This window comes from Pseudorca crassidens, chromosome 6 (assembly GCF_039906515.1).
Source record: "Pseudorca crassidens isolate mPseCra1 chromosome 6, mPseCra1.hap1, whole genome shotgun sequence".
NCBI lineage: Eukaryota > Metazoa > Chordata > Mammalia > Artiodactyla > Delphinidae > Pseudorca > Pseudorca crassidens.
In genome coordinates this window covers 115,386,305-115,402,958 of record NC_090301.1, presented here as the reverse complement: position 1 = coordinate 115,402,958, position 16,654 = coordinate 115,386,305, and the positions used below count along the sequence as shown (strand labels likewise).

The window sequence follows — 16,654 nt, the reverse complement described above, 5'->3', positions numbered from 1 at the left end:
TGTTTGTTAAAATAGTAGAGTTAACATGCAAAAAGCTAAGATAAAAATAAAGCTAAGAAAAAAGTCAGAATCATACTCTTCACAGCTCAGACACGATGATGATGCCAACTTAAGCTCTGAATAAAGCATTTCAACATTGGTAACCCACAGATTAGTGTGATTCAACATGCGTAGCCCACAGGTTACACACAGAAGAACTCAGTTGTTGACCTAAAAGGCACTTGCTAAATTTGGCCTACACTAAATTATTGATATTTGATTCAAACTGAGAATATCAGTAGGGAAATAAAACTAAATTAGCGCTCCCCAGCCAGCTCCTCTGACTCCAAAATAACAGCGCTAGATCCTGTATATCCTCTTGCACAGGATCCCAGAGGCAGGATTATTATCACATGACCAGGACATTGTTCAGGACAGTAAATTTGAGTAAGTTTGAGAAGCATTCATATTTCTTCCCTCTCCATTATAGTCATGGGGAAACTGAGGACAGGTATGGCATTCATGAAACAGTTTATTGTGTTGGGTGGTTTTCCAATAATACATCAAACATGTCCCTTCGGAGTCTTGCCCCTCCGAAGACTGGGCATGATGACATTCACTCATATGAACGATAGGTCTTTTTATTACTATGATCATTAGAAAGAGAGGTTTTGATCACTTGTCACCATAAATGATTGCAACTAAAATAGAATGAATGTTTATGCATAAAATATATAAAAAAATACAAGTTTATATTTATCACATTGGTGGGCATTTCTCTAAGCTTAGAACAAAAATAAACACAACAAAGTGAAAGATAAAAATTCACAAAATTCAAAATTTCTCCAAGTCAAAAAATAATTAAAACCAAAAAATCAGTGATATATTTAAAGAAAGGACAATAAAACTAATGATTGAATTATACACATAGATGTTTAAAAAAATACTAAGACTACAAAAGATAAACGAACGGAGTAAATAAATGTTATTCACAATAAAAGTAAAAAAAAAAAAACCTGAAAATAATAGTCAAATTGGTATTTAAATACATATTAAAATACATGTGTATCTTAATAGTATTTATATGGATACAAACATATGGATATATATTGAGCATATTTAATTTTATATATGAATATATAAATATACTCAAGGGACTACAGTCAAGAAACCATGCCTAAGGAGATTGATCTCCTTGATTAAAATGCTGGGCTGTAATGCATAAAAATTTGGGGGGCCTTGAGTATACTTCACATAGGATGAATATGAAATATTTGGGGACTATGTTAGTCAGCCTCTAAGATGGTCTCCCCAAATCCTCACCCTCTGGTAGCCCCCTCCAACACTGAATTAGAGCTGACTTGTGTGACAAAAAAATATACGTACATGGTGAAAATAACAGGTTACTTCCAAAGAGAGATCAGGCAAGGCACTGAAATCCCTACCTTTATCTTCTGCACTACTCACTCTGGGATACTCCAGGTACCATGTTATGAGGACACTCAGGTAGCACTGTAGAGAGTTTCATGTGGAGAAACCTGAGGCCTCATGACGTCAGCAAGCACCGATTACCCACCCATGTGAGAGATCTACCTTGGAAGTCTATCCTCCAGCCTCAGTCAAGCTGTCAGATGACTGCAGCCCCAGCTGATACCTGATTGCAACATCATTAAAGCCAGAACCTCCCACTTAAGCCAATCCCAAATTCCTGATACACACAAACTGTGAACAACAGTAATTTTTTTTTTTAAGTCACTAAGTTTGGGGTGATTTATTACATAGTAATATAACACCAATACTTATTGTGTGTATGTGTGTGATGTGGGGGGGGTTGTGTATGCATTCAAAATTAGTAGTTAGGTTATACATAATCTATCAATTTAATAATTACTCTGTTTTTTCATTTTTATTGGACTATAGTTGCTTTACAATGTTGTGCTAGTTTCTGCTGTACTACAAAGTGAATCAGCTATGCATATACATATATCCCCTCCCTCTTTAGCCTCCCTCCCACCCTCCCTATCCCACCCCTCTAGGTCTTCATAAAGCACCGAGCTGATCTCCCTGTGCTATGCAGCAGCTTCCCACTAGCTATCTATTTTACACATGGTAGTGTATATATGTCAATGTAACAGGGTATGTATTGCCTAAGGGCAGTATAAACCAACAAAACCATTTTGGAACGGTTTTTCAATATATAACAGGAACCTTAAAATGTTTTTAAGGCTATCTCAAACAATAAAAAGTAATAATTCAAAATATATCAACAACCTAAATATAAGAACTGAAACTATAAAACTCTTAGAAAAAAACATAAGGGTACAACTTCATGACCTTGAATTTGGCAATGTATTCTTAGATATGGTACCAAAAGCATGAGTAACAAGAGACAAAAATAGATAAATCATACTTCATCAGAATTTTTTAAATTTATGCACCAAAGGACATGATCAAAAAAGTGAAAAAGCAATCTACTGAGTGGAAGAAAATATTTGCAAATCATATATTTGATAAGGGTCTTCTATCCAGGATATCTAAACAGCTCTCAAACTCAACTACAAAAAGAAAAAAACAAAACAACTGCAATGGACTTGAATAGACATTTCTCCAAAGAAGAAACACAGAAGGCCAACAAACATATGAAAATATGCTTAACATCATTAGTCTAATTAGGGAGGTATACACCAAAACCACAATGAGATATCAATTCATATACATTTGAATAGCTCCAATAAGAAGAATGGAAAATAACAACAGTTGGTAAGGATACAGAGAAACTGAAACACTTGCACACTGCCCGTGGGAATGTAAAATGGTGCAGCCATTTTAGAAAGTGATTTGGTGGTTTCTCAAAAAGATAAACATAGAATTATCACATTACCCAGCAATTCCACACCTCAATATTTATCTCCAAAGTTGAAAACAGGTACTCAAAAAAAATGCTTGTGCACAAATGTTTACAACAACACTATTCATAACAGCCAAAAGGTGGAAAAAACCCCAGCATCCTTTAATGGATAAATGAATAAATGTAGTACATACATACAATGAAATAGTATTCAACCGTAAAAAAGGAATGAAGTACTAATACATATTATAATGTGGATAAATCTAAAAAGCATTATACTAAGTGAAAGAAGCCAGACAACAGTCATATACTGGATGATTCCATTTATGTAAAATATCCAAAATAAGAGAAGACTTCGTGGAACTAGCAGAAGGATAGACACATAGATCAATGAAACAGAATAAAACAAATTGTAGCTACTGAAACCTGATTTTTTTTAAAGTTTATTATCATTTTAATATAGCAGTCATTTTAAGTTAAAACTCTTTCGACAAATATTGTTTTAAAAACTTGAGGATGCTGCAATAGTTTGGTTATAAAGCTCAAGCACTTTTCCAACTCTTACATGTTTTTCAAAATCCCAATGAGTAGAGAGAACACAGAACAAAGGTAAAGGAAAAGGGCCAAGATTTGTAACAGGAAAAAGATGGCTTTGATTACAGTCTCCCAGCCTTTTGTAGTGTAAATTAATTATTTTAAATAAGAAATATAAACTTGTCTAAAAATATAACACATGTATATTTCAAAAGACTAAAACCATCAAGTAGAAGGTCCTTTGAATAGTAAAATTTCATGTGCTCGAAGGGTTTCAATGCATTATATGAGGTTTCCTGCTTTGTCTATAAATTTTTATGGTCTGCCTTAAAGCACACAAAACATTCTTGAATAATTTTCAAAATCATTTATTTTCTACAGAAGCTAATCTGCTGAATTGCCTTTTCAACATTTACTTTGCTTTTTAACAGTGCAAATTATATCTGAGTAAAAATACTCCACAACCATACATATTGCTCTAATTGTGCTATAGAGCTGACATGGAATAATGAAATACTAATTGCAGTTAGAACACTTTATTTGTTCAGAATTGATTCTTGCCTTGCCCCACTTTTAGAAATTTCTACAACCACAAGGCTTATGCTCAAACACCAACAAAGAATCATTTGACCATAAACTGAATCAATGTTTTCACCAGCTCTTCCCACAATACACACTGCAGCTCAGGCACAGCCATTACGAAACCCCTTAATCTACATATACATACAACACAAGTAGATATTAAGGCTTATCCTGGAATTGTCAAAAGCCCCCATTTTTTGGATTTGCTAAGCTCTGCCACACTCTCCTTTAAAAGCGATGAACTTGGACCAGTACAGGCACCTAGCAGATCGTTCCAGTTATTTGCTAGCTGGGTGTGGAAGAAAGGACATTGTTGCCAAAACTCTCTTGTGCAATATCGGTTATCAGTATTCACCTGCACCTACCGGATATGTCAAATTTTCTCTAGTTCAGTAGATGACCAAGGAAAACTATAAACTCTCACTTGAACGCAACACAACTATGAACTGTCACTTGAATGCAACACACAATGAAAAAATTTTCTTCAAAGATCACTCCTTTACCTGTTTGACATCATATGCCAGAAGAACACATTTTAAATCTGGTGAAACTGAATGTCTTGATGCTTTGAAGGTTACCTAGAAATAAAAAGAAACAATTATTTTAAAGAGCTTAATAATGGAAAGATTGACATGCATTTGGATATGTAAGTATAAAAAAAGATGTCCATTCTCCTCATAACATTGTAAAATAGGCTTTCTCGTTCGTATTATAAGTATGCACAGGCATGTACATATGTAGGACCTTACAGATGGATATAGAAACTTGGAGAGGCTATATTAGACACTTCATTAAGAAAAGTTTTGCTAACGTATCTCCCCTACATGTTATCACTTAAAGACTAAGTTAATATTTTCATTTATAAGAATAAAAAAGCAAAACATCATTGAACTTCTTAAGTAACCAAAATGCTTTTATATTTGCATGTTGGATTAATCAAAAGGAAAAGAAATAGTGGCATTCTGTGGTGTCATGATTTTCTGTCTCTGCACTTCTGTTTTTTCTCAGGCTGTATATTTATATTTTTAAAAAGACATATGTTAAAGACAAAATCTCCTTAAAGGAAACTCCCAGAGTGAGGCAGATTAAAACACAAATACATAACTGATTATACTCAATATGTATATATGGTATAGAAATATAAACAAATGCACTACACATGTTTAATTTTGAGGTTTTTATTTTACCACTGAATAAATCCAATGTTAGAAAGACTTGAACGTAAAGTGAAGGATAAATACACTGAGAGTGGGAAAATGGTTTTATTTGGGAAAGAGATTACATGTAATTTCATATCTAAAGAGAAGGCAAGCAAATTGAGTTGCTGCAACAAAAGCCTACAAAACGTAAACAAAAAAATAAAATAAACTGTACATGGATTTTAAGCAAACTAATTTGTATGGTTTTTGCAGAGAAATACAGGTATAAATAATTGTATACATTTTATGTCTGGGCAGTTTCAACAACACTGGTCTCTAAGAAAAACAGAAAAGGGTGAAGTCAAGGTTTTAGTACTTAGAAATTCCCAAAGACAATGGAAAGGATAAGAAACTCAGAAGAACCAATATCTGGCAAAGTTTGCATGGTATAATCAAAAATATATTTGGTCTTTTTCCCTGGTTCCCGGCACAGAGCTTCTAAAATGCTTGGAATTTCCTGAGCGATAGAAGGGTCTTTTGTTAATTAATAACTAGCCCTCTTTGACCACACACAGTTTATGTTAATGAGATGACTCCAGGATTGGGGGTCGGGGGAGAGTGGCAAGATAGCTTCTGGAGAAGAACCAGCCACCTGATTAGAGAGCGAGAACTTTGAACCCTACCTGGAGGTCAGGGAGGGTGGTGGGACTGGAGCTGAAGTTCAAGCATATGGCCGATGATTTAATCAATCGGGCCTAGGTAACAAAACCTCAGTAGAAAACCTCTGAACCATGAGATTTGCAGAAGCTTCCTTGTTAGTAAACATATCAATGTACCTGGAGGGGACATATCCCAACTCCACTGAGACAGACTGTACTTAGGACCCTTCTCCATTCACCCTATTTACCTATTCATCTGGCTTTTCATTTATATTCTTTATAATAAACCGGTAATCATAAGTATAGTTCTTTCTGTGTCATTCTAGCAAATTATCAAATCTGAAGGGAGATTGTGAGAACCACCAAATCTGTAAACCAAGTCCGATAAAAATGCAAGTAGCCTGGGGTCTCAGGACTTGAAGCTGATATCTGAAATGAGAGCAGGCACTGAGTCCTTAACCCGTGGGGTCTTCACTAACTCTGAGTAGTTAGTATCAGAATGAATTGAATTGTAAGTCACCCAGAGAATTGTTGTTGAAATAGCACAGTCTGTTCATTTCTGAGCCAGATATGCAAGAGAATGGAGTACTCTGGGAGAAAATACTTGTACATGGTAACGTTGATTTAGAAGAGGTGTTGCCTATATACATCCATCTTGTACCATCCACTTAGAAGATCAGAATAATCACTGGCAATAATTCACCTCAAGGAATTTGTTTTTCATTTTTTCAAAAAGCCACTTCAATAATAATGAAAATAACAACAACAAACAACAATCACAACAGTAGGGCTACCATTGATCTATCAACTGTCATAAGCTCTGAAATTGCTTAGAATTCTGTGGTTCTCAATAATTCCCCCACCTCCTGCCCCATGACAAAGCTGTGAGGGAGGTATCTTCATTCTAACCCTTTCTTTTTTTCTCATTAACTTATTGTGTATTGAAACTTGATAGATATTAGCCTGTGTGAGATTTAGGGTGACATATAGAACACAAGGTCCTCTCACTCAGCATTGCACATTGCAGTATCAAGAGGTATACTGTTACACAAGAGGAGGTTTATTGTTATTTAAAAATTGGTTAAAAGGGCAATGCCATCATTCCAGTCCTACGGGAATAAGAAAACTCTAATAATACAGTTCTTAAACTTTTGTCAAGGTCACAGAGAAGTATATATAATGAAAGAATGCAGGAGGAACTCCTTTCATAAGCCCTATGCCAACAGGAGATTCTTTCTTTTCTCCTTTCCTCTCTTCCTCCCTTCCTTCCCTCCTTTCCTTCCTCCCTTCCCCTTTCCTCTCTCTTCTCTCTTTCTCTCTCTCTCTTGTTTTAAAGAGCTACCCTGTCTGAAGTCTGAATTATTTAACAAAAATTTCACCCCCCTCGTCCCCATCCGTTCTCACGGAACATTGCTCACGCAAATTAACTTCACACGTTCACAGGTGCATCTGAGCCTCTGGTAACATTTTAGTATCTTTTACAGTTCCTACAATTATCCAGTCTGGCACTTTATTAATTATCACTATAGTGCCTTCAGCTTCTGCAGCATACAACCTGGGAAACTTTCCAAATACCTTTTCAAAGGCCCAAGCTGCTGAAACTTCGAACTTAGAGTTGTGCACGGGTGGTGCTGCAAAGAGACTTGCTGATGATACACGTCTAAGAAACACATCCTTGCCGCTTAGTCAAGGGCCAAATCCCTCTTAACCTAAGCCATTAATGTTATCGTCTGTTGCATCTGGGTGATTAATCCTTCCTAGCAGCCACCGGAGACCCCTTGGTCTACACTGACCCTAATTACAGACATTAATATAGTTCCAGTTGAGTCTCAACTTGATATGGCCTCAAATTAGTGTTTTGGGAAGTCTGTTATTGCCAATAATGCTGTTATGTTACCTACATAGTTAATCACTTAATTACTATTGTAATAAAAGGATGCAGAAATATTTTCTACATGTGTTTATCGGGTATTATTCAGCAATGATGCTTACTAATGCATTTTTGAACAAAGGGCATTAAAATGCATGAACTCTGCCATCTAGGAACATTCGATTAAAGCCAAGTAAGGTGGGATAAACAGGAAAACAAATACGCGGTGGTTAACTAAACAAATCAACAAGGGAGACAAGACATTTGATCAGTTGAGATACAAATGCATGCTTTCAGGCAGCTTGGCGAGATTTTGTAGCACCTCATTTGTATGTATCATTCAACTATACCAAAACTAACTTATTGAACATTCAAAATAAGAGGAACACCATGGTAAACACTGAAGGTGCTACAAAGTCGAAAAACAACGTCACTAGAATCTTTCCCATCTCATACTGGGCAGGATAAGACAAGCACTGTGTTTCTCTGCCCCCAATGCCTTAAAAGACTGGATGTGTGGTAGAAGAAAGCAGCTGAGTAAACGGAGGACAAACGGAGCAGTCAGGCTGTCAAAAGGGGGCAGTAGCCCCTCACCTTCAAATAATCATTATCTTACAGGAAATTATATACAGTATTTCTAACTTTCCAATTTTTTTCAAGATAAGCTGGAAATCAAGCTGTTAATTTACAATCTCATGATTCTTAAATTATAGCCCGATACTTTGAAACATATATGTGTACCAGATTCTGCCTAGGGGCTGCTAGTTTGCTCAATTTTGGTAAAGCAAAATTTGACATAAGGATAAGGGGGTGGGGGTGGGGGTGGAAACAATGCTATGAGATTTAAAAAACAGGTGGTGTACTTTTCATATACTCGGTAGTAATGTAAGTGAAAACTTCATGATCCCACGTTTTCCAGTTAAATGAAATTATAGACTGCATTATGAGAACAACCTTTAAAAATGTACATGTAGTTTTAAAAGATTCCCAGAGAGGTGGGGCTAACCCCATGGTTTAGTGTTAACATTATACATGTATTATTACCAGCATGAATATGGCAGAGCTAATCACTGTTTTCATGAATGGTGAAATTTAAAGCCAAGGAAGCAACAGAATCAGATTTGAATTTAGAATGATTCCTCTGGCAGTTGGGGGAGTTAGATCTGATGACATCTTGAGGTCAGTGAGGTCTGGTAAGAAGCTCTCATGACAATCCAGACAAGCAACGTCAAGAAGTTAAGAAAGATGCAAGGGCACAGGGAGGAGGGTACATCTGAAAGGGAGATTGCTGATAAAAACAAAAGAATTTATTGATTAGATCTGAACACTAAGAAGAAAGTGTACAAAACAATTTTGGGTTTTCACGTTTTTATCACTGGGTAAATGTTGCTACTGCAAACAAACTTGGGAAAAAGCAAAAACCAGGCATATTTTGAGGAAAATTTTAGACACACCAATTTTAGATATGCTATGGTTTTAATCCTAGTGGGATATCCAATAGGGGATATTCAAGCTTTTTGTACATAAGCCTGGAGTTTAAGAGAGATATCTGGAATTTTATGGAGTATCAGATGAAAGTTTACATTCAATGTAAATTCATTCTCATCAGACAAAAGGAGCAAAACCTCTCAAACAACATGTTCTACTATGAGTGGATCAGTAACAATGCAGTTATTATGAGTAATGTTTACGATTACTTTTATAAGTAAACCTGTTCCACCTGCCATAATAACTTCACCTCTCCCTGCTCTTTATTCAAGCTGTATTTCTCTCAAATATCATTCTAATTCTCCCTCTTTAAGCCTTCTCTGTCCTTTTCAGTGCAAGTGATTCGCCTGAGTCATATGTATACAATTATATGTGCAGTTCATTTAATCACTGATCACTTCCATTATTGCTCTTTTGGGTTGTTTGGAACCTTAATTTACATATACTGCCACAGTGATGCCCCTATTAAGAGGCTCCATGGCAATGATTCATTCTTGTCAGAAACATTATAACTAGAGGTAAAACTAGACAATGGACTAGACTGTTCCAAGATGTCAGATATTGAATATCATGGCAAGAAATCATTAAACACAAACATAAATGTCAGAAGTGCCAGAACATATAAAATATGCATTTGTATAACTTAAGGCTGAGAAAAGAATGAGCAAGAGGAGAAGAACAAGAGATTGGATTAAAATGAACAAAAGCTGGTAGAAGACTTGGTTGCCTTAAGATTGAGAAATGACAGATGCATAAGAACAGTACAGTTCAGGTGACTGTTATTCTAGATCTTGTAACATGCTGGTGATAAAAGTATGTATAGGTGGGCTTCCCTGGTGGCGCAGCGGTTGAGAGTCCGCCTGTCGATACAGGGGACACGGGTTCGTGCCCCGGTCCGGGAAGATCCCACGTGCCGCGGAGCGGCTGGGCCCGTGAGCCATGGTCGCTGAGCCTGCGCGTCCGGAGCTTGTGCTCCGCAACGGGAGAGGCCACAGCAGTGAGAGGCCCGCGTACCGCATTTATATATATATATATATATATATATATATATATATAGGCACCTCTATTACAAAAAAAAAAAAAATTACTGGTCCAAGAACTTGAGTTGGAGAATCCGCTAACTTAAAGTGTAGGTGGGTACATTTTCAACAGATATAGAATGATGAAAACAAGAAAGTAGGTCTTTGAGGACCCTATGGTCTTTTTTTTCCTGATCCCTCCACCTCACCCAACCAAAATCCTACACACACACACACACACACACACACACACACACACAGAGACATATACACACAAACACACACAGATTATGTTTAATTTATTTGGCTATAATTTCCCTCATTACCTAATCTAATTTTAGCTTATTGATAACTGACAAAAAATGTTTAGAAAAGTCATCTCTTATTCTAGAAAAATAAAATATTATTTTTTCAAGTATGTGATTAAGTATATATTGTCAATAAGCTTCTTTTACAATGCAGTCTATAAATAATCATGAAATGAGCATGAGGAAAGATTTTAAAAAGCCAGTTGACCTTAAGTGGATGGCAGGAGGGAAATGGTTACTATACAATTGATAAAAAAGGAAAAGAAGGTCGAAAGAAGGCAGAAAAGAAGGCAAACCAAATCGCAGTCTATTAAGGGATACCAAAGATGGACTCTCTTTCTCTGTCTGGCTTCAAATGAAAGAAACAAGGAAGAGGCAGAGCGACTGTTTTTTTTTTATCTTGCAGCTCTAAATAAAGCCATGTTTGTTTGTTATAGCCATAACTGTGTTTATATGCAAAGATTTTTTTAAAAATCAGACATTTTATTCTATTTTTTTAATATTCTCTTTTCATAACTACCCAATTAATTAGTATATTGTCTGAATTATATTACTTTGTGATACCTAGGACATCCATGTTGTATAAACATAATGGATCGTCTCTAGTTTTTTTTCTTGGCACCATGCATCTTATTGATTCTAGAATATTTTATTCAAAAAGTCAATGGAGAAAATGCCATGGTGCAAGTAGCTAGTTTTTAAGACTATTAAATCAGTACTTACTAACCCATGTAGAATGCCTCACATATATCTTTATTGCTCAATAAATGTGAACAGCCAAATTAATATTTTATTGAGTTTGATCACAGTCCATACACTAAAACATTTAAAAAACAATTTTTATTTTTAATAGAAGGTAAAACTAATGGTCTCTGAATTCTGTTAATAACTTTAAAAAAAGGGCCAACAAGATGACTTTGAGAAAAATGTGAGTATTTCTGCACTCAAAAATATAACAAATTGGGCTTCCCTGGTGGCGCAGTGGTTGAGAGTCCACCTGCAGATGCAGGGGACACGGGTTCATGCCCCGGTCCGGGAAGATCCCGCATGCCGCGGAGCGGCTGGGTCCGTGAGCCATGGCCACTGAGCCTGCGCGTCCAGAGCCTGTGCTCCGCAACAAGTACAACAAATTAAGAAAGCTTAGGCTGGAGAAGAAAGTTAAGGAATATTGTAAAGTGCATATTTACACAAATTATTCCTTTGAAATTGAGTTACGCTAATCTGATTCTTCAAATTGTTTTAATGTTTTCTAATCACAATACTTCAAACATAATTTATCTTAAATGGTGTTATTACATTCAGGTAAAGAATGTAATGCACTAAATGTAATGCGCTAAAAAATACAGCATATAGAAAGAAATTAAAAGTTATGAAAGTCCAAAAAATATCACATTAGAATTTCTGTGTAAGTTTTCCTATTCATGGCCTAATATAATTTGTTCAATACAATGCTTATAAGACAAGTTGACTGGATTTTTCCAGTAGCAAATTACTTAAGTACATTTTTGCAATGATATTCTATCAGATAAATATTAGAGAGAAAACCTAATTAATAGTTACTATTTTAAAACATGATATGGACTTTTCAAGAATTTGTGTCAGTAATGTGATTTTATATCTCTCATAGGCCAGGAAGTGGCTACCAAGAACTTTGAAATTTTCATATATTTAAAAAGAAGAGAAAATATAATGACCAATATTGCTTCATAAAAAAATTTAACCTGGCTGAATCTTCTTTAAAAATGAGAGAAAAATAGGAAAATACTAGTGCTGTAAAGATTGAATTTTGGTTGACAGGTGATCGATTTTTCTTATAGATCAAAGACCCATTTAAAGTTGGTATGACATCATTAGTTTAGCATTACCATTGATAATCCCAAGGAACAAGAGAGAACATACGTTAGTAACTAAAAAGAAACTTATTTGTTGATATTTAATAAATTCTGGTATATTCTTCAATAATATCAGGTTAGATATTTACTTTCTTCTCTCTTTTTATTTATTTATTTATTTATTTATTTATTTATTTATTTATTTATTTGCGGTACGTGGGCCTCTCATTGTTGTGGCCTCTTCCGTTGCGGAGCACAGGCTCTGGACCTGCAGGCTCAGCAGCCATGGCTCACGGGCCCAGCCGCTCCGTGGCATGTGGGATCTTCCTGGGCCAGGGCACAAACCCGTGTCCCCTGCATCGGCAGGCGGACTCTCAACCACTGCGCCACCAGGGAAGCCCCTTCTCTCTTATTTTTATCTTTGATAAAACTATTTATATAAAGAGTATAATATTTAGTTGTTGTTTTCATCTTAATGGACCTTGGATGCACAGAATTAGATTAATAATAACTTTTGTCTCTTGACAGTGTCATTTTTAATAAATTTAGCCAATAAAAATATAACATGCCCAGTTAAACCTGAATATCAGGTAAACAACAAATATGCTGTAATCTCTGAAAATAATGACAAACCATACAATAATGTGAAAATAACATAAAAGTATGGAATATCCTAGAAAAATTAGTGAGCTACAACTAAATGTAAATATGCATGAATCAGTAACAGAATGCTGTGATAAAAGGACATACATGAAGATCATGGACAGCCCGGTTCCTCTATTAAAAGTTCAAAACCAACTAAATATGTCATTTAGGCAAACATATACATAACCAAACTGAGTTAGACATTCACCAGAAACCCAAGGATACAAAAAAATAATTTCCAGAGCAAATTAGTTTAAATGTTGAGTTGTCATTTACTAAACTTGCACTTTAATGGTCCAAAGCTAAAGGTCATTCTTTATTGTTCACTTAATCAGAAATGTCTATTAATAGATCTTAAGCTCAGTTGAGGAGAACAGCAGTTGTTTGCAACTATGACTGAATAAACTTTTGTGTTCTTTCCTGATGCACATGTGCAACCATTTTCATATGGTGTATATATCTAGGGAGAAATCTGTGGGTTGTAGGGTGTGTGAATGTTCTGCTTCACACAAAATGACAAACTGTTACCCAAAGTAAAAACACAAATTACACTCCTGCTAGCAATGTGTAAGACCTCCTGTTCTCCACATTCTTTCCAGTTCTTGGTAACGTCAGAGTTAAACTTTGCCAGTGGGATAGGTGCAAAATACATCTCTTTGTTGACTATCATTTTCCTGTTTGTAAATTATGTGAAGTATTTGTTTCTCTGTTTATCAATGATGTGTTTCTTTTATGAAGAGTGTATTTAAATCTTTTGCTTATTTTTCAATAAAATTGGAGGAGTTTTTTCATATTAATTACACACTAATATTTTTCAGTTAACTAATGCTTTTCACCATGCCTTTATCATTTACCACTTGGTATTCTTTACTATGCTAAAATATCTGTCTGTGAACTCTAATTTTGACATGAGATTATAATAGATACAAGATACAAACAAAAAAAAAATTATAGGATGTGACAATGCAGAGGAAGAATCTGAACTAAACCAAAGAATGACAAGACTCAGGTTTTCAGTTCTGAACATCAATGTTTCTTGAGTATATTAACAGGTGGACTACTACTCCTTCTGCTCAAGACTCACAAAGAAGTTGATTCTCCATTTCCTTCTCATTTGTCATTATCCATTTAATAAGCAGATATACTATAACTGACCCTTATCTGCCAAAGCAAAGGGCAATAGTAAAAGAAAAAAGTAACTTCAGATTTACTTCCCTGGTGGCACAGAACTTTCTGCTTAACTAGGGAAAGAAAGAGGTCCTGTAAAATCACGTCAAATCCAATAGAATGACGATAAGGAACAATCCGGGGCTGCCTCCAGATCCAATGTCTTGAGCCCAAATCCCCAGCTCTAAAGTAAGAACACTGTTCTTCTATTCTTGTCTAGCAGTCACAGTTGAAAACACTTCTGGGTCTCTTCAGCTGCACTTAGGAGCTCTGTTAGACATTCACCAAAAATGTAAGGATAGATATAAAAATCATTTCCAGGGCAAATTAGTTTCAGTTGAGCTGTCATTTACTAATCTTTGCATTTTAGTGTCCCAAAGCCAAAATTTATTTCTTGCATTGTCCCTTTCTCAGAAATGTTAAGATTTCAATTTTTTTTTGTTTTTGTTTTTGTTTTTGGTGGTACGCGGGCTTCTCACTGTTGTGGACTCTCGCGTTGCGAAGCACAGGCTCCGGACGTGCAGGCTCAGCAGACATTGCTCACAGGCCCAGCCGCTCTGCCACATGTGGGATCTTCCCAGACTGGGGCACGAACCCGTGTCCCCTGCATCGGCAGGCGGACTCTCAACCACTGCACCACCAGGGAAGCCCTCAATATTTTTTAATGAAATATATAGAAGGCTAAGATCAATCCTTTTTCTGCACATTTTCAAATGAGCAGATAAAGGTCAGATTAAGCCCAAGACATGAAGAATGATTTTAGTTTGCCTGCTTCTTTTTTCTTTTTTCTTTTTTTTTTTTTAGTATTAATTTTATTTCACTTTGAAAACTGAGGGAAAAATTAAGGGGTACATTTCTAACACTTTATAGGGCAGATGGTTCTTCTTATATTAAATAGGTATTTAAAGCTAAATGAGTTCATTACAGACATTTACTCACAAATCCTCCCATTGTTCCTCCTTCACTAACGCTCATTATTCATTCCTTCTTCCACCAGTTAATAATAGATACAGGTCTAATAAGACATTTGAAATACAAAAAAAACTTTCACTGGACTTTGCAGATGGTGGTGAATGAATGATTCCAGTGAGATTCAAGCTAAGTAGAAATATGTAAAGATGAAATGCTGCTGCACATGTGTCTCACTTGCAAAGTCCCAATTATAAAAGGTTATGCAAAGGAATTCATAGAAAAAAATGAACCAATTGTCAAGGCACATATGACAAGATAATGCTCAATCTCATTCATAATTAAATAACTGCAAGTCAATATAACAATTAAGTACTATTTTTTCATCAGCCAAATTGATACTAGTTAATATGTTGGCAATATTAGTGATGGCCAGAGTAGGTTAACAGGCAATATCATATACTATTGGTGGATCTGATTAATACAATTTGATACTATTAAATTTCAAATTGACATTTCTTTTGACCCAGCAATAGTACTTCTATGAATTTAGCCTACAAATATATTTCAAAAATGGTTGCCAAGTGTATTTACAGGAATATAATAGAAATGAATATATGGTAGTGCATTATGCAAGGGAATTCTATGTACTCGTTAAATGATATTAGAGAAAAACAAAAGCATTCATATAAAAAGAACTTCAGGTTATATTATTAAGTAGATGAAAAGGGGAGACCATTCATGCTGTTGAAATTAAATACCCCCACACACACGAGTGCATATATTTTGAAATATATTGTTTATGTACAGATGTAAGAAGATCCACAGACATATTTCTGGAGTCATTTTTGGTGAGCAGAAATATGTACATGGCTACCCTCAAAAAGGAGTACTGAGTGATATGGAGGAAAACTTTTATTTTTATTATATATACATGTATATCAGCACTGTGCAGAAGAACTTCCTATGGTAATGGAAAGGCTTTGTATGAACATCATCTGGTGTGGCAGGCACTGGTTACACTTGGATATTGAATGTTTAAAATGTGGCTGTTGTCGCTAAAAGATGGAGTTTTTAATTTTACATGATTTTAATTAATTTAAAAATAAATTTAAATAGCCATATGTGGCTAGTGACTGTCATATCAGATAGGTCAATATACTATATATATTTTTTCCAACCATGTTTTCACTATATTGTTCTTAAACATGTCAATGAGGGAGATTAAGAATAATATTTCTATTTGTAATTATACTATAATTTATAAAATCTCAAATGTTAATATTTAAGGGACATATAAAAATTATGGGACATAACAAATGATAAGAAAGAAGAAAGCCACAGAACTGTAAAAATAGTATTAAACTGAAGGAGAGAGTATAAACATAAATGCTTTGCTCCAAATAAAGGGAACTTACAATGTGAATTGGTTTGTTTGTTTGTTTTACTTAATATGTAAGTGTATACATAGTATAAAGATGTAAGATTATCTCTATGAAATGAATCTTTAATTACTATTTCTTTTATAAAGAATAGAATGTGTAGATGAAACATATCTCAACATAAAAAGGCTATTTATGACAAACCCACAGCCAACATCATACTCAACAGTGAAAAGCTGAAAGCTCTTCATCTGAAATCAGGAACAAGACAAGGATGCCCACACTCACCATTT

General features: G+C 35.2%; 1 protein-coding gene across 4 annotated transcripts in view; it reads right to left on the bottom strand.

Annotated features, from left to right (window-relative positions):
• The window catches only part of DPP10 (dipeptidyl peptidase like 10), a 1,288,081-nt gene that overhangs the window by 316,824 nt on the left and 954,603 nt on the right, over positions 1-16,654 (bottom strand). For all 4 annotated transcript variants that reach the window (XM_067742149.1, XM_067742151.1, XM_067742148.1 and 1 more), the window contains exon 5: positions 4,447-4,521. In XM_067742149.1, the coding sequence (XP_067598250.1) occupies positions 4,447-4,521 (75 nt within the window). The remainder of the gene's footprint in view (positions 1-4,446; positions 4,522-16,654) is intronic.